General features: G+C 42.9%; 1 protein-coding gene across 6 annotated transcripts in view; it reads right to left on the bottom strand.

The window, feature by feature from the left end:
• Positions 1–11,000: 11,000 nt before the first annotated feature.
• ATXN7L1 (ataxin 7 like 1) overlaps positions 11,001–18,271 on the bottom strand; it is a 204,244-nt gene continuing 196,973 nt past the window's right edge. For all 6 annotated transcript variants that reach the window (XM_048836355.2, XM_048836356.2, XM_048836358.2 and 3 more), the window contains 2 exons: positions 16,125–16,199; positions 11,001–13,646 (listed from right to left, as the gene is read on the bottom strand). In XM_048836355.2, the coding sequence (XP_048692312.1) occupies positions 13,605–13,646; positions 16,125–16,199 (117 nt within the window). In that variant the 3' untranslated portion in view covers positions 11,001–13,604. The remainder of the gene's footprint in view (positions 13,647–16,124; positions 16,200–18,271) is intronic.

The raw sequence follows: 18,271 nt of genomic DNA, 5'->3' as shown, positions 1-18,271 counted from the left end.
CCTCGGAAACACCCCAAAGACCTGCCCCTCCATGCCCAGCGTGCTGCAAGAGGGGCAGAGTGGCTCTCGCTCTCTGACTGCCCAGCCCTCCTGGCCAGCCCTGATTTACGTCTCTACCGGCTGCTCCGGGTGCCCAAACTGACCCGTCTGCCCTGCCGAGGAGGGGCACGTGACGGCTCCTGCGGCTGCCCTTTGCGTCCCCATCAGAAGTCATTTTTCTGTGGGGAAGCAAAGAAATCGGGGTGGAGGGGGATCAATTCTGTGCAGTGATGCAGAATTCCTCCAGGAGTAAAGACTTCACCCACCCCGTTTTTGTAGCTGCGCATTCCTCGTACATCAGGTTTTCTAAACCTCTTCTGTGTTGTTGCTCTTTTCTGGACTCTTGTTTAGCCAGGTATTTTCTAAAGTGCAATGCCCAGAACTGGATGCAGTACTCCAGCTCAGGCCTACCCTGTACTGAGTAGAGGAAGACAGTTACTTCCCCTCTCTTACTCCCCAACACTCCTGTTACTAATGCCCCAAGTGCTACTGCCCTTTTTCAGGAATGCATTCTTTGTCTTAGATTCAATTTGTGATTCATGGTAATGCCCAGATCCTTTCCCACAGTACTACCACCTCTCTGGTAAAGAGGGTCATTAAACCCTATTTGAGTAGATGAGGCCATTCAAAAAGGAGTAGCAAGGGATAAGGAAATGGGAACAAAAACTTGAGCCTGAAGGGCTCTAGCGGAATTGGGTGGAAGAGATGTCAGAGTGGCTGGAGAAGTAAGGAGAACCCAAAGAGGACAGTGTCTCAGAACCCAAGAAAAGATAGGCCATCGGGGGGAGGGAGTATAGGGTTTGGCAACAGAGTGGCCAGGTTGGCCGAGGCTGCCATGTAGGGTTTAAGATTTAACCAGTAAAAGATCATCTCAGATCTTGGTGAGCGCTATTTCTGAGGAATGGAAAGGATGGAAGCCAGACTGAGTGGATCTAGTGCTTAGTTTATATAGAGCCACTCTGTGAATCCATGGAATTCGCACACCTTGAATACTACATGCAGTTCTGGTCACCCCCATCTCAAAAAAGTTATAATAGGAAAGTACAGAGAAGGGCAACAAAAATCATTAGGAGTATGGAACAGCTTTCTTAGGCAAGATTAAAAAGATTGGGACTGTTCAGCTTGGAAAAGCACTGACTGAGCGGTGATATGACAGAGGACTATAAAATCATGAGTGGTGTGGAGAAAGTGAATAAGGAAATGTTACTTATCCCTGTCACGTAGCACAAGAACCAGGGATCACCTAATGAAATTAATATGCAACAGGTATAATACAAACACAAGGAAGTAATTCTTCACACAATACACAGTCATGTGGAGTTTGGTGCCAAGGGAAGCTGTGAAGGCCAAAAGTATACTTGGGTTAAAAAAAATAACTAGATGAGTTCATGCAGGATAGGTCTGTCAGTGGCTGTTAGCCAAGATGGTCAGAGTTGCAACCATGTTCTGGCTGACCCTAAACCTCTCTTAGAAGCTGGGACTGGATGACGGGATGGATCATTTGATAAACTGCCTTATTCTGTTTGCTCCCTCTGAAGCATCTACCACAGGCTGGTGGTAGAAGACAAGATATTGGGCTAGATGGACCATTGGTCTGACTCAGTATAGTTATAAGTTCTTAGTGTGATGGAAAGAAGTCAATACAGTTGGTGTAAAAAGCCTGCTCCCTGATTCTAGATGTCCCTTCAGGGGAAGAGGGAGTGCTGCTCTGCAGAGACAAAAGGCTCAGAGGTGGTTGGTACACAGGAAAAGGATCCAGAGGAGATTGTGAGGAAGGAGGTGGGAAATAGCTGTCAGGAGAGGATAGGGACAAGGAGACAGAGGGACTGGAAGAAGAGAGCAGACAGTTGGTGACTGTCAGAATATCCTCTTCAAGAAATCAACCCTGAATGATACCAACTTAGTGAACCCTTTAAGTCAGCTTATAACACTGGAAAGTGCTCCCCCTCTAGTAAGTGATTTAGCAGTGTGCAATTTTATTGTGTACTCTATGTTCTTTAAGTGGAAGGCTGAAAGTTCAGCCATCTAGACTCCACTACACTAGCATTGTAACTGAAAACCTTAGCTCAGGCCTACCCTGTACTGAGTTGAGGAAGACAGTTACTTCCCCTCTCTTACTCCCAAAGTACTCACTTTGTAGCACAGTTGCATTTAGTTAGTATCCAGGAAAGCAAATTATACTCTGTTGATCTTAACATTTTCTGAAAGTGCTGTGAACATCAGCCACATTTCTTTCCTTTTGTGGTAATGTGATGTAGTCCTTTAATAGTCTCTCAAGTCTCCTTCCCGCTGGACTGGCTTAATGAGGTAACTGTTTTAATTAGCCCCTTACTAAGAGTTGTTTGATGTCTCTATGTCCGTTGAGTGTCTGCAGAATACTTTGTCCTAGGATAACAAAATGTCCAAGTGCCATCTAGTGGAGCCTTGTTAAATGTATGGCTCAAAATAATTAGTGTTATGTTGACAGCTTCTCACTGTTATATCCTGGGGTCTTTAATCATGCAAAACTCCCACTGAAGTGATTTGGTCAGGTACAGGTTGTGAAATTTGACATTGAGAGATTTTTAAAAAGCTGATTGCTTCTTCCCCTCCGCTGCACAATCTAGACCGGGTGGGCAAACTATGGCCCGCGGGCCACATCCGGCCCATGGGACTGTCCTGCCCAGCCCCTGAGCTCCCAGCTGGGGAGGCTAGCCCCTGGCCCACTGTCCCCACTCCCCCGCAGCCTCAGCTCACTGTGCTGCTAGTGCTCTGGTCCACTGCTCCTGGCAGGCAGCACAGCGGTATGGCTGGCGCATGGTAAGGGGGCGGGGAGTGGGGGCTACAGAAGGGCAGTCAGGGGACAGGGAGCGGTTGGATGGGGTGGAGGTTCTGGGGGGGGGCGGTCAGGGAATGGGGGGGCTGGATAGGCATGGGAGCCCTGGGGGGCCTGTCAGGGGGCAGTTGGATAGGCGTGGGAGTCCCAGGGAACCTGTCGGGGGCAGGGGTGTGGATAGGGGTCAGGGGACAGGGAGAAGGGGGGTTGGATAGGGGATGGAGTCCCAGGGGGGTGGTTAGGGGCAGGGGTCCTGGGATGGGGCGATCAGGGGACAAGGAGCAGGGGGGGTTTGATGGGTCGGGATTCTGAGGGGGATGGGAAGTGGGAGGGGGTGGATAGGGGGCAGGGGCCAGGCTGTTTGGGGAGGCACAGCTTTCCCTACCCGGCACTCCATATAGTTTTGCAACCCCGATGTGGCCCTCAGGCCAGAAAGTCTGCCCACCCCCAGGACCAGCTCTAGGCACCAGCAAAGCAAGCACGTGCTTGGGGCGGCACATTTCCAGGGGCGGCACATTTCCAGGGGCGGCATTCCAGCCATCCTTTTTTTTCAGGGCAGTTGCGCTGTCGGAGCTGCGCCACTTAGATGGGGCGAGGGCGCCGCACCCCTGGCCGCGGCAGAAAGGGGAAGCCCCAGCCCTGGGATGCTGCACTGCCAGAGCCCAGCCACTACCTGGGGAGGAGAGGGCAAGCCTGCCGGGGAGCCGCGGCTGTGCCACTTCATCTGCGCACTGGCTGCTGCGCTGCCTTGTGCTACCCCTTATATCGGGGCTTCTCTGCACGGCTGGGCAGGGGAGGGGGTAAAGTCCCCGCAGGCACTGGGAGAAGGTGACATCACTCTCTCCGGTTCCAGCGCTGCCTGCGAGCCCCAGCCCCACCTGAGCTTGGGGCAACAAATTTTTTGCTTGGGGGTGGCAAAAAACCTAGCGCTGGCCCTGCCCACCCCTGATCTAGAGATGCTTCAGCTCCATATTTCAGTTTAGTCTGATAACTGCTATGCCTAAACAAATGTGTGAAATGTGGATGACTCAGGGAAACCTCTCTCCACATACAGAATCAATGATCACAACCGGGAATAAGAAAGAGGATGTGCCAGTCACACTGGAAACCTTGGGATGAATGCCTTTGTAGACAGTGTGAAAGGGAAGATCAAAACTGAAACAGTCTTTCTATTCCCCCAAAATATGAAATAGATGCTTAAGAGTAAGATTAAAAAACAAAAGAAACTGAGTATAGCTCTGGAAGGAATAAGCAAGAGGGGAAAGATGCAACAGCGGGCCACCAAATCAGAAACAGACAATAATGATTACTGGGTAAGTGGGGGATTGTCAGGGTTCCTTCCCCACTCTGAACTCTGGGCTACAGATGTGGGGACCCGCATGCAAGACCCCCTACGCTTATTTTTACTAGCTTAGGGTTAAAAACTTTCCCAAGGCACAAATTCCACCTTGTCCTTGAACAGTATGCTGCCACCACCAAGTGATTTAGACAAAGAATCAGGGAAAGGACCACCTGGAGTTCCTGTTCCCCCAAAATATTCCCCCAAGCCCTTACACCCCCTTTCCTAGGGATGCTTCAGAATAATACCCTAACCAATTGGTTACAAAGTGAACACAGACCCAAATGCCTGGATCTTTGGATAATGGAAAAAAAAATCAATCGGTGCTTAAAAGAAGAATTTTATTTAAAAAAAAAAAGGTAAAATCCCCTCTGTAAAATCAGGTTGGAAGATAACTTTACAGGGTAACAAAAGATGCACAAAACACAGAGGAACCCCCTCTAGCCTTAGTTTAAAAATTACAACAAAACAAGGATAAACCTCCCTCCAGCAAAGGGAAAATTCACAAGTTGAGAACACAAAGAAACTAATACGCCTTTCCTGGCTGAACTTACAATTTCTGTAATATGAGAGACTGATTCAGAATGGTTTGGAGGACATGAATTGATGTCCAGTCCCTCTTAGTCCCAAGAGCAAATGAACATGGAAACAAAGAACCCAAAACAAAGCCTCTCCCCCTCCCCAGATTTGAAAGTAACTTTTGTCCCCATTGGTTCCTTTGGTCAGGTGCCAACCAGGTTATTTGAGCTTCTTATCCCCTTACAGGTAAGGAGAAATTTTAGGCTACGCTTATGGTTATGACAGGGATAAAAGCCTATTATTCCTCTATTCTAGACCTTTCTGTATTTAATCCTTTGCCAACACTAGTATATCATGTTATAGCACTAAAGGTCTCTGAATTAGTCTGAAAAAGGAATATAGGCAGAAAGGAGGCTTCGGAAAGTATTGAGCCAACCAACCTTCTTCATGACTGTATTCTGCAGTATTCGCTACCTATCGTCATACCTGCCAGCAGTCACTACAGGTTAACACCTGTACCCAGTGGCTGGTGTCCGGGTATGTATGGGTATGTCTACGCTGCAATTAAAAATCCATGGCTGGCCTGCGCCAGCTGACTTGGGCTTGCGGGACTCAGGCTAATGGGCTGTTTAATTGCAGTGTAGACTTTCGAGCTTGGGCTGGTGCCTAGACTCTAGGACCCTGCAAGGTGGCAGCATCCCAGAGCACAGGCTGCATCCGGAGCCCAAATGTCTACACCACAATGAAACAGCCCCTTAGCCTGGCCAGCTGCAGGTGCCTCCCAGAAGCAACTAGGGGCTACTAGGGCCACTTTCATCCTTGACTTCCCTTCCCCTTCCAGTGAAATTAGCAGTTCAGGCTTTGCAAAGAAGCTGCACATTGTTTTGCGGGAGGAGGGGAGGAAACCTGGGAGCAAAGCAGCTCCTGAGGGGCAGGGAAATACACAACTACAGTAATAACAGGAGAACAAGGAGGAACAGAGGACTGGAGAATATGGGGGCAGAGGGAAACTTCAGAGAGGGTAATATGGAAGGGCAGAGAGGGAGACCATGAGGAGCAAGAAGCCAGCAGGAAAAGGGAATACATGTGTAAGGGACAGGAGCAGGAAGGGAGGCCAACGTTTGGTGAGGAGATGGAGAAGGGGGAAAAGAAATCAAAGTCCCCCCACCCCATCAGTTAGGAGAAAGCCAGAGGAGACACTCATCTTTGTTGGTACAGTTAAGACAGAATTTTAAATCTAAATTATCACACATAAATCGTGGGCGGGGCACTTTTATGGGGAAAACCTAAATGCTCCAAAATGACAAAGCAGAGGAAACCCCAAGGTGATTTATTATTTTAATTTGTAATTTTTAATTCATGATTTTGAATGCTTACTGTTGGCAATGCCTTATATAGGGGGTTTATTATCCATACCCATCACCATGGGATTTAATGTGTATGAACCATGGAAGTGTGATCGTTGAGGGAGGTTTGAGAAGCTTGTACAGCAAACTATTATGAGAGAAACCAAACATTGGGTGAGTTGGGAAAAAAGGATTCAACATTTCTTGGCTGCATAATGTGTGGAATATAGAGAGATACTTGTAGCTAAGCTTTTGTCAAGAGCTCCAGGATAAAGCATATTTTCAAGGATTTAGAGTGCCTTGCTGTTGGAAACTGAATTTGGCTGAAAGTTAGTATACAACCTATCAATGAAACTGAATTTTGTCACTTCACATTTTTTAATCTCTTAGTGATGCATGAGCCCAAATTGCCCAGGGACTTAAAAGGTGTAACTGAGATGGACAGTGGCTTGAGGGCTGAGGCTGGACACACTGCAGGTGCTAGCTTGATTCGAAAGTAGGTTTATGAAATAGCATTTCCTAAATCAGGGTGCAGCAGCCAGACTAGTATCAGGGGATACAGGGAAGAGGAAAGGAGCAATTATAGTGGGAAAGCTGCACGTCTCCAAATCTGTCTTGCCCCCCCAGGGGACTCCTTTTCATACTGACTGCCTTTTGTCTCTGCTTCTGCTGAGTGCCTTGCTAGCTCTTAGGCCAGGTCTACACTATAGACATATATTGGTGAAACTACATCGCTCAGGGTTCTGAAAAAAATCACACCCTGGAGCAACGTAGTTATGCCGACCTAGCTCCTGGTGTGGATGGTGCTATGTCAGTGGGAGTGCTTCTCCTGTCGACATAGCTACCATTTCTTGCAGATGTGGATTAACTAGGATGACAGGAGAAGCTCTCCTGTTGGTATAGGAGTGTCTTCAATTAAATGCTACAGTGGCGCAGCAGCTCTGATGCAGCGTTTTAGGCATAGACCTGCCCTTAGAGAGAGAAGCTGGGTGAGGTAATATCTTTTGTTGGTGAAAGAGAGCTTTTGAGTTTACACAGAGTTCTTCAGCTCTGGGAAAGTATCCAGTGTCACAGCTAAATACAAGGTGAAACAGATTGTTTAGTATAAGTAGTTAACAGATATTATGTGAACTCCTGGGGGAATGCTGCACCAAAAAATTAAGAATTCTGTGCACAATATTTTAAAATTCTGCAAAATTCTGTATATTTTATTTGTCAAAATAACACAATATAATCACACCAGTTTCAATTATTTTGGTAATTTATTTCAAAATACCTGTCAGCAAGTATGTCTGTAACAATACAGACAAAAGAAACAGATTCAGGAAATTTTTTTTGACAAAGATTCCTTACTAGGCATATTAATAGAGTTTTGAGTAATTTATTTAAACTGCAATACAGAAACATCGCACCCCTCAGAAGTGCTGCAAAGACTTGGGGGGGAGTCAGGAGTAGCGGAGGAGCTGAGGGAGAGGGAAGGAGCCTGGGAGTGTACCTGGAGGGTTGTTCGGTGTGGGTGGGAGAAATATGGAATAGGGTAGCCTCCCCCCATGCAGTCCCTGGCTGACTCCTACCCTCTATCGTTCTGTCAGGCATATTTGCCCCATCCCTGTGTGTCCCTGCAGCATACCTTCCACAAGTCCCCACACTGCCCTCCTACCTGTGTCCCTGCAGCTCCCCCTCCCCGGTTCCCATGTGTCCCTGCAGCCTACCTACCCCCATCCCCATGTGTCTCTGCAGCACCATCCCCATGTGGCCCCTGCAGCCCCCCTCTCATTCAGCCGCTGGCTCAATGCTGTCATCCCACTAGCTTCTGAGCCCATGCTCCAGTCTGTCCCCCCCCATAGCCCTTCTGAACCCCACTCTGTGACCCCCCCCCAATAGCCCTGCTTTGTCCATTCTATGCCTCCTCACCTGGCCCCGCTGTGAGGAATGCAGTCTCTCCCCCTCCTGGCTTGCTGCTCTCTCTTCTAGTGCCACAGCAGCCCCTGGTGGGTGAAAAGTGTAAGAATCTATATTCTGCAGAGAAAAAAAATCTGTGGGGGAACATGAATTCTGCATGTGCGCAGTGGTGCATAATTCCCCCAGGAGTAAAAATTGTAAGAGACCATTCAAGGTAAAGTGGCCAGGTAACACTGCAGTCATAAGAAAAAAAGGGGTTTAGTGGGTTACAGATTATTCTGATAAGGCATAAATCCAGTATCTTTATTAAATCCATGATTTTTAGTGTCTAGTAAAGTTATGAATTTAAGCCCCCAGGCTTAATGAGGACAGAGGTCAGATATGGAGCAATCACTTTGTGAAAAGTGTTAGCACTTGGTTAATTATTAAGTATCAGATATTATGCCAATATTTTATTTACTGTTTTGGGGAGAGAGGAAAACACAGGCAACAGGATGTGTTACTCCCTGCCTCAAAACTCAGTCTCTCAAACTGGCCAGTTCCCTGTTGGACAAAAACCTGGTAAACTGGCTAATTTCCAGTGTCTAGGTGAGACTGTTAGGGGTTGCTTTGCTGAGGGCAAGGGAGGATTTGATTGCCATGAGGAGAAGGGCTGGAGGAGGGTTATGATTAGCAGTGACTCCTGCTCTTGCAGCCACTCACTCAGCCCAGGAGACAGCAGGGGGTGAATCAGTCAAGGCTGAGAACTTTTGGAGCTCTCAGATCGAGAAACTGTAGTTCCTCCCAGAGTTGTTTCTTGCCGTCCAAATTCTCTGTTCTGATCCAATATTAAAAGAAGACTCAAAAACCTTTTGATGTATAAGCAACCGAGACCATAAAAAAAATTCAGCAACATGGAGGAGCTCTGGTTTTGCTGTTGCTCCAACAGCCTAATAAATCAGAATTTGCAGGATCTGAACTGGAACTTTGTCTACTCAAAAGTTTCCCTTCAATGATGGCTACTTGCAATGAGGGTCCCTGTCAGCTTCCTACCTCCTCTGCATACTGCCAGCCTTGAACCTCTGGCCACAAATAGCTAAATTTCTCGCCTTAAAAGACCACCACCACAATTCTTAGTCTGTTCCTTTCAGTATTTCCAGCCCAAACTGAGGGAGGAAGTACCAGAAATTTCAAGAGAAAGCACATTCTCTACAGAGCAAAATAATTCACCCCTATGCGGAGGACTTGCATATAGGCCTATGAGCAACTTAAATTTCATTTAGCTGCTTTAAATAGGGCTTACCTGCAACTTAAGTGGCGCATAGGCCATGTGCACAGACAGAGATGAATCAGTCAATGCTAAGATCTGTGGTTTTAAATGTCTATATCCAAAGATTTTAAGGTTTGGATATGATTAAATCTGGAGTGTCCAGCAGCAGGTTAACTGATTTTCTTATTCTCCTGGATGTTCTAGCTGGAGATTGTAGAGTTAGACTTTGGCAGCATAGGGAAGGTAAGGGAGTCTTTATATTTCTACACCTAAAAAATTTTCACACTACTGTTAGATACAGAGCAAATACAGGAGAAAAGGAAAGTGAATCTCCCATCTCCACGATCTTTTCTAGAATAAATATTCTTGAACATAAAAATGAAAATTTTGGGAAGAAAAATATTTAACACATTTGGGGCCAAGTTGATGATGGCAACTTTTTGTGAGAGCACTATTGTGAGGCCTGTTACTGCAGCAATTTTCCATAAGGGGAATGATGGAAAATCTGAGCTTTTAGATCTAGCAACTTTCACAAAGCTGACTGTCAGACTAATCTGGAATGGTAGGGCATGTAGAGTTAAGCAAAGGAATATGACTTAATTTTATCTGAACAGAAATGTAGTTGTGATCAGCACAGACACTTCAGGAGGAAAAAGGAGCCTGAACCCCAAAGAATAAGCAATTGAATCAACAGATTTATAGTACAATAATATTGTTTTTCTCCAGACAGGAGGGAAGGTAGCGATTTCACTGTCTGTAATGGGAATTAAGCATTGTGGAAACAATACAATGGAAGCCATATTTACATATGAGTCAACAGGGGCATGGGAATTCAACAGGAAGAGAAGAACATCATCCTGACTCTGGGAACAAAATGATGAGTTTAGAGAAATATAAGGGGAAGCAATAAGCCATTTTGGCATCTATCACTTAGAGCAGTGCTACTCAAAGTGGTGGTCTGCGGACCGGTGCCGGTCCACGAGCCATCGGCTGCCGGTCTGCGGGCACATTAGAAAAAAAAATTGCCAGTCCCCCACATCAGATAGCTTGAGAAGCACTGACTTAGAGGACAAAGGGATCAGCATCCTCTGATTCTGTGAATGGTCGATTCTCCTGCCTAAGGGGCTAGAAATGCTGATAGCTGAGAAAACTGCTTAGGCAAAGACTGTAGCTTGGTAAAGTTATGTTTTAGTTACTAGAACATGTGTTATTTTTGTTTTGTTTGTAACCATCCCTGTCTCTCATTTTCTCTTGCTTGGTATCACAGATCTATGTTGTTTATTAATGAATTTATTTTTGTTTTATTATAAATTCATCCAGTGCTGTTACACTGAAGTAAGGCATTCATCCTCAGTTGAACCAGCAGGCTGGTGTGTAATCGGTCTCCTTGGAGACAGTGGCCCGACTAATTTCTGAGTGGTGTCCGGACTAGACACTGCAGAGAGATGTCTCTGGGGAACTCAGAAACTGGGGTTCACTGCATGTTACCTTGAGGGTTAGGTTTAGACTGGCAAATTCTTGAGGCGTTTGTTGGCGAGACCAACCGACTGGTGTGGCAGGGATCTCTCACAGTTTAAGCTCTGCCAAAGCTCTCACCTGCAGAGGCAGAGGGGTAACAGTGGCTTACGGTTCTGGGCACCTCGAGAAAGCATCACATTAGAAAGAACCCCATTAGTCCAACTGGTTGGTTCTCCGCACAGGAGTTAATCTTACCCTGTGAAATGAAGCAAAGTGCAATTTCACAATATATACACACACATTTGTTTTGAAAGTTAAAGAAGACACTGCACATTTTTTCTTACAAACATATAAATTATTTTATTTACAAAGCCATGTTACAAAAAAAATAATAATAAAGCAAAAAACAAAAAAATACAATCGCTCACTAGAGAATATCTCCAGGCCCGGTGTTGAACCATGGCAGTATCAATCAGATACATGTTTGTTCTGTTTTTCCTTTTTTAAAACTGTAAGCCATAGAATTTACTATTTACACCTACTTTAGACATTTATTCTGCTTACAATTATCACAAGCATGGAATGAATTCTATTTGATACTGCTAACACAGAAAGGTGCAGGACAAAGAATGAAAATACTTAGTGTTACAAAATATGGACTGTAGAAAAGAAATTGACTGTACAAGTATGGCATTATTTTTTTAGAATGATTGGACATGCTTTCTTCAAAAGTTTTCTGGAAAAATTTCTAAAATCTGAAGTAGGAAAGCACAATATAGCAGGTGCAAATTCATTTCTGTGCAACAACAGTTATTTAATATACCCCATGACTGACCAGCTATGCAAAACCCACAGAGTTTTGTTAAAGTGCCATGGGTCAACAGCATAACAAAATATAAGGTGTAAATAGAAAAATTTCATTTTTTTTCTTTTTTTAAAACAATAGTTCACTGAGAATCAGCAATAATAGAATATGCTGTATAAACTATTCTCTACAAAGGTCGATCAGCACTATTTACAATTGTTACAACGATACAAAAGAAGGCGTACAAGTTATCCAAGTTGCTTTTTTTATTTTTTTTATGGCTGACGGGCCTATGCATTGCGTATGTCTAACAACCAAAGCTTCTGAGCCTATATTGCTGGAAACAAATCACAAGATCTTCAGGCAAATGAGGGAGAAAAAGAACGGCTGAGTGAATGCTACACTAATAATGCATTATAGGCTGGTCCAGTTTATATCCATTTTTAAAAATGTTTATTTCCATTTCACTTTTCAGGCTGAAGTTTTTAATACATATAAAATCAAATAATGCTTCTTTAATGAAGGGAGAAATACCATGGGGTTTTCACTTGACACTTAGCTTTCACCAAATGCTGTCAGGCCTAAGCCAGTTGAAAAAAAATTTAAGCAGCATTCAAAGGTTCGTCTCCAGGTTCCAGCTTTCCAATTAAAAGATGCATGTAAAGAGCTAAAAGTCCTTAAAACGACTGAATTACTCCTTCAGTCACTGACAAGCTTTATTTCTCAGAAGCAGCCACGGAATCCCACAAGCACTATTTTCCCTCTGGAAGCAGAGGGACACTTCATCAATTACAGAGGGTAACTTTGTTACTAAGATTTTTAAATTCCTGCAGTTTTACAACTCAAAATAAATTAAACAACAACATAGTTCTGCTTCTAAAACTGAACAAGACAAAAATTGTGCAAAAATAACAAAGATATGTACACATTTTTCAGTCTGAAGAAATGGTCAATAAAAACATAATTCAAAGAACATTTTAAAAATATAAAACATTGCTTAAACTTTCCTACATTTCATACTGTTTCTGAAACTATTCTGGTCAGCTAGCTCCGAAATATAGTAAAACATAAATTATTACAAAATTAACACTATAAAAATTTACTTTAGGAATATCTTCTAAACTTTTTTCAAAGGGTCTAGCCTCATTTACAATTCCTTAAACATTTTATAATTCTTAAAATCTGCCTTAAGCCTTCTTTTTTAAAAAAAGAAAAAAGTAATCTCCTTACTATCTGCAGTCTCTCCTTTCCCCAAGATGTAAATAAACCAGCATATAAGTGCACTTTTAACACTGTAGAAATAAAAATGAACTCCTCTGTACTAATGTTCCAGTACCTGGTATCAATTTTCTGATTATAAAATCTACATTTTATATAAAAAAAAATCAGTAATCCTATAAGAAACACTGTCAGTGCAATTCTATTGATGCAAACCAATCTGTTCAACTCCTGTCCTTGCAAACCCAAATTGTTTAATGAAGCAAATTAGTAGTATGATTTTAGGGGTCACAACTCCCATCACGATATGGAGAATTTTCATGTTGCGTTCCTACTAACTTTATCAGGAGTTAGATGTGTAAATCCTCCATGTGTTGATTGGAGTACAGACTCCTTAAGAGCCTGATCCTGAGCACTCAGAACTCCCAATGAAGTCAATGGGAGTTATGGGTGCTGAGCATCCATCAAGATTAGTTCTTAAAGTTGCAATGCCCCAGTTGTTACAAACTGCTGAGAAATGCACTAGGTAATTTTTTTTTATCCATAAGACAAGCATAAATCCAGAGATTACTGTAGTTTGTAATTAATGACAACAATTTTTGGGGACAATTTAAAATCCAAGACATGAATTAGATTATTTTGGAATGTCCACTGTTACTGTTGTAAGAAACAAAGGGAGCAAAGCAACATTAATAGCTTGAGAAGGCATGAGACAGAACAAAGCAGAATGCACAGATCAGTGGCAAATACAAGCGAGAAACTAAACAATCCACTATTATAGCAGTTTTCTGTAAATTTCATTTAGAACCACAAACTGATAAAAGGTTAAATCCACCTGCAGGACACAGAAAATAAAAACTCTGTGTTGTAGGGTTGCTGAGAGCTAGAGATTATAGGCTGGTTCCTTTTCCTTGCTATGGAAGAGTCCTTATCCTACCAGTCCGATTTGATGTTTTCTAAAAGAGAAACCAGAGCCAGTTTCAAAACCATGAAACATTTCCCAGTACACGCGCTTGTTCATTCAATACTGTAACAACTTTAATAATGCACCTGCTGCTGAAAAGGCTAAAAAAGGAATTTGTTTTTCTTAAATCTTGTAACAAGTAAAGTTTAATCTCTTTTGAGAAATAAACTCATTACATTAGACTCCAGTGAAAAGAAGCTGTATCAAATATGCTGTATGTTTCCATGTTTCTGTGTGTAGGGTTTAAAAAAAAAAGATTCAGTGATACACTGACTTAATGAACACAAGAATCAGGGCAAATGTGAAATAACAAACAGGAGGCAGATCTAAAGAATCTTTTCCTTATACATCACATCTCCACTAGCCTTAGGCAGAAAAGTTGCTGTAATCCCAAATGACATACAGTGCATTGTCACCTCTTACTATAGTGATCTGGTTATATATATATTAAAAAACCATAATGAGGGATTGAAATATTAAAACATTCAGGTACCTAAAAATATTACAAAGACAAAAAAAAGAGATTAATTATAAATCTAATGCAGGGATGGATGTTATGGCCAGTAATTCTGGGGAAGTCTGCTTTTAGTTCGCAGCTGACATTAACAGGTAGAAGACATTTTTATGTAAAGTCATCACTTTACCAACTCCATTATGGTTTATTAAAAACTACACAGTGCGGGCTACTGTGACAATATCCTGATTGCTGCAACTTTCAGATACCCCAGATCAGTTTATGTAATTGACAAAAATCTTACAAAGAGACATTGCCATATAGCATAAACCTAATATCTGACTTCCAGAGCACTCTGTTGCCAATTCATATTATCAATATTAACCCCAATCATTCAAAAACTCAGGCCCCACTAAATCATGAGGTTTAAAAACAACAATATATTTTGGTTTATTTGCGTTTAGGGTTCATGTTTTCAAGCTTCAGCTGTCACTGTGAGGGCTAGAACCTTACTTTTTTTTAAAATGAAAGCTCAGATTTTCACTCAGTGACTAACAGCTGGGGCTTTAGAAAAATCACCAAATATTGCAGTGCTTGATAAGACTGTAAGAGCTGGCAACAGTGTAATAGCTTCTGTTTATGTACGACTGCCACAAAATCAATGTTTTGTACTCTTGGGTTCTCACTGGTGGATCCAGTACAGTAGTTAACTAACAAGCGTTATTCCTGGGGTTGTGTATAGATGATGCAGCTGAATAAACAAAACAGGAATTGCCCCTTGAATCAACCAAAAATCTGTATTATGCCTTGTAACAGCTTTTGCCCCTGACTGCTGTTGGCATTTGGATGTCATTCTCTCAAAAATAAAAGCCAGTGTGCAAGGAGAGATTTTCCAATGCATTTATTTATTATTGGTAGTTCTTCCTCCATGTACTTCCTCCTTTAAATCAGCAAGCAAGAGGGAATAAATTATTTTATTTTAGGTCATATTTTGGCAGTTCATCTCTAGATGATGGTGATTCAGATTATTGTCAATGGGGGAAAATGATGCAAACTATCAGCATTAGGATTATCACTATTTCTGTTGTTTGTTTCTCTCCTCCCTTGTCTACACGGGGAAAATTGACCAGCATTGACTGCTTTGTGAGTGGCATTCATATTCCTGAATAAAGTCACTTCTGTTCTGGAGGAGACGGTCCATATGGGGAATAGCTATGGGGGAATATCTTATCCTTCTCTAGGGACTTGATACAGTGGGAAAGCTTGTGTGTTCCAATGACCCTGAGAGCTAGGCTGGTGGGAGTTTAACTCCTGGTAGGGCTGTCCAAGCTGGACATGTCAAAGGGTAGGGACCAAATGAAAAGCAGTCGACAGGTCCTCCACGTTGAGCAACAGGCCAACAACCTGCCCTCTCAAACAAGCTGCAAACACAACAAGGTAGTCATTCCAGCAAAGAGTATGATAGAGAGGGATGGCAGAGCGTTGTTCATGCCCTGAGCGATGTCTGATGGTGTGGGAAGGACTCAGATTCAGAGTGGTTTGTATGGCTATGACAGTCAATTTCCTTGTGTAGACAAGCCCTTGTCTCCTCCTCTCTAACATTTCTCTGTCCTACTACTCTTTGCTGTAACTGCATCAGCCTAGTCAGTTTCCTTTTGCAGTGAGTTTTGTGTGTAAAGCACTGTTTCAGTTGCTGCTGGCTGGTGTTCCACCACATCAGAGACAGCTGGCCAGGCAAACAACAAATTGATTGGGCTGTGGTGTGCGTGGCCAACAATATGCAGGAAACTCACCATTCATACACACTTTGGGAGCGATAAACTGCTGCAAAAAGAATCTTAATGAGGGGGAAAAAAATCTAATATTAATTTATAAAAGGAGGATTAAATCCACAGAGGACAAAGATTAAAAATATAATTTAATACATAAAACGATTCAAACATTACTTGACAGAGTATCTGGTATTTGACTACTTAAGTGCACTTTTGCTTAGAAAACAACAACCTCAAAACTTACTTGTCTGTTGTGTACTGGGTTTGATGTACTTGAAGGACTGGATTGTGACAAAGCTACACTGCTATTTTTTCCAATCTGAAAGACATTAATTGAATAGTATTGAAAGGCACATTGTTGTCAGATGCATGGAAAGCCTGTATTGGCCTTGTTTTCTTTCATGTTGAAAGCACCTTTTACATTTATTTAGAAAACAGAGGTAACATTGCTACTGTCTATTGAAAAACAAATTTCTTTAGATATATTCCTAGTGATCTCAGTGAACCTGTTAAGGCAGGCAAATGTAGTTACACTTCACAAAGCACATAAGAAACACTAACTGGAACAGTATGGGACAGAAAAACAACAAATCAGACGGACCCTCTGTCTAGCTTGTAGTGACTCGACTTTGACTTGTGGGCTACAAGCTGATTTCAGACTGATGCACTGGGCTGCAGCTAATCTATTGCAGCACCTCAAGCTAGTGGACACATTGCAAAGGCATCAAGCTGCTGAGTCTTCAGTAATCCTTTGGATTTCTGACCTCAACATTTATTACATTTTGCTGTGTGTCTTGGTCAACCTCCAGTACTTGTCCCTGTGAATCTGCAGCCCTAACAGCCGCAAATGGGAAGTGCTGTATTATACTCTGTTACCTTTGACTGTTGTGTAGGGGTACACTTATGACTATTTTGATTACACTGTTGAATTTTAGAATGGAGGAAGATACTTTGCATACCCCTAGTTTAATGTTTACACCCTTAAACCGCTTTTGTTATGCGTTGTCTAACAAAATCCTTTTAAAGTATAGTCAAGGTTGTGGCTTTTGCTTCTGTTTTTTGTATAGTTTATTCTACATATTAATCACCCTCTGCGTAAAGCAAGGTATCCCAATGCCCCTTAAGTTCCTTTCCTTGTTTTTAGCTTCAGTTTGCATCCTGAGTCTGTTACTTTCATAAATAGGTTTGTTGCATCCATTCCTTTATATTGTACCTTTCAGCATTATAGACTCTTTACAGACCCTTGCAATTGCTTCTTTTCTAGCTATTTCTCATAGATATATATGTTGTCTCAACTGCACAGAGCCCTCTCTGTCATGTTTGTTGTTTCCTTCTACATGTTTATTTCCCTGTACAGAGTATCAAAGCCATAACACATGTTGATTCAGAGCAAATCCTTCCCTCTGCTAGTTGGTCAGAGGAAAAAGGGAAGAGAGCATTTTTCAATCAGACTGACATGGTCCTTCTACGGTGCACAAGAAGGTATAGCCAGATTCATTTATTAGCCCAGTGGACAGGGAGTTTGCATTGCACTTGAGGAGAGGGACACTTACATGCTTTCTTCTATATACGTTGTATTAGCCTGCTCACCTACTCAATGCTTCCTTCTGCCTCCATCTACTGGGGCAGGGTTGTTTAATGGTAAGGCGTGTTTTTGCACAGAATATGTTAGAATGTCTGATTATAAAAAGAGTGATGGAAAAGGTATTAAATTTCTTCTCCATGTGCCCCATAACTGGGGATTATGATCCATATTATACCATGCCTTACAGTGCCTGGATTCAGTGGGCTGAGCTACGGACACTGCTTCACGATTCTATCCATAGCATGCTTTCTGTTTAACTCTGACCCCGTTAGTTATTTTCAAATGGTCTGAAAAGGGTTTCAAATGTGGGGAAGTTGTGTGTGTATGAGAGTATGAGGTAGACACAGCCAAGAGAGGACAAACTATGAACCTGATCTGTGTGTCCAAATGAGCTGTGTTTGGTGCTGGATGCAGGGGGAGGGTAGGGCAGGGCAGAAAGGTAGTTTCAAGCCACCTTTCTAATCCCTCATATGCTGCGGCTGGCTGGGTCCTGGTTTGGACTCTGGCATAACAGTGCAGGTGTCTGGGGATTGCTAGAGCACACTCTGCTCAGTCCACCCTGCCCTGCCCTGGTACACCCTTGTGCTGGGATTGGGAGGCTCAGAGCACGTGGGATAGAGCTGGCTACATGGAATGACACCATTTGAAATCTTTCCTATACAAAGAGTATCACCAGCTGCTTGATATGGGCAGCACAAAGCCTCCAGAAACCAGTGCAGAGGATCTGACCCCAGGAGTGTAAATTTGCAGTGAGATCACTTTACTGGACCACAGAGTTTTTTTGAGAGTCAGTGCAACGTAATGTG

This window comes from Caretta caretta, chromosome 1 (assembly GCF_965140235.1).
Source record: "Caretta caretta isolate rCarCar2 chromosome 1, rCarCar1.hap1, whole genome shotgun sequence".
NCBI lineage: Eukaryota > Metazoa > Chordata > Testudines > Cheloniidae > Caretta > Caretta caretta.
Note: the sequence above shows the minus strand (reverse complement) of the source record. Positions and strands in the feature narration are given on the sequence as shown.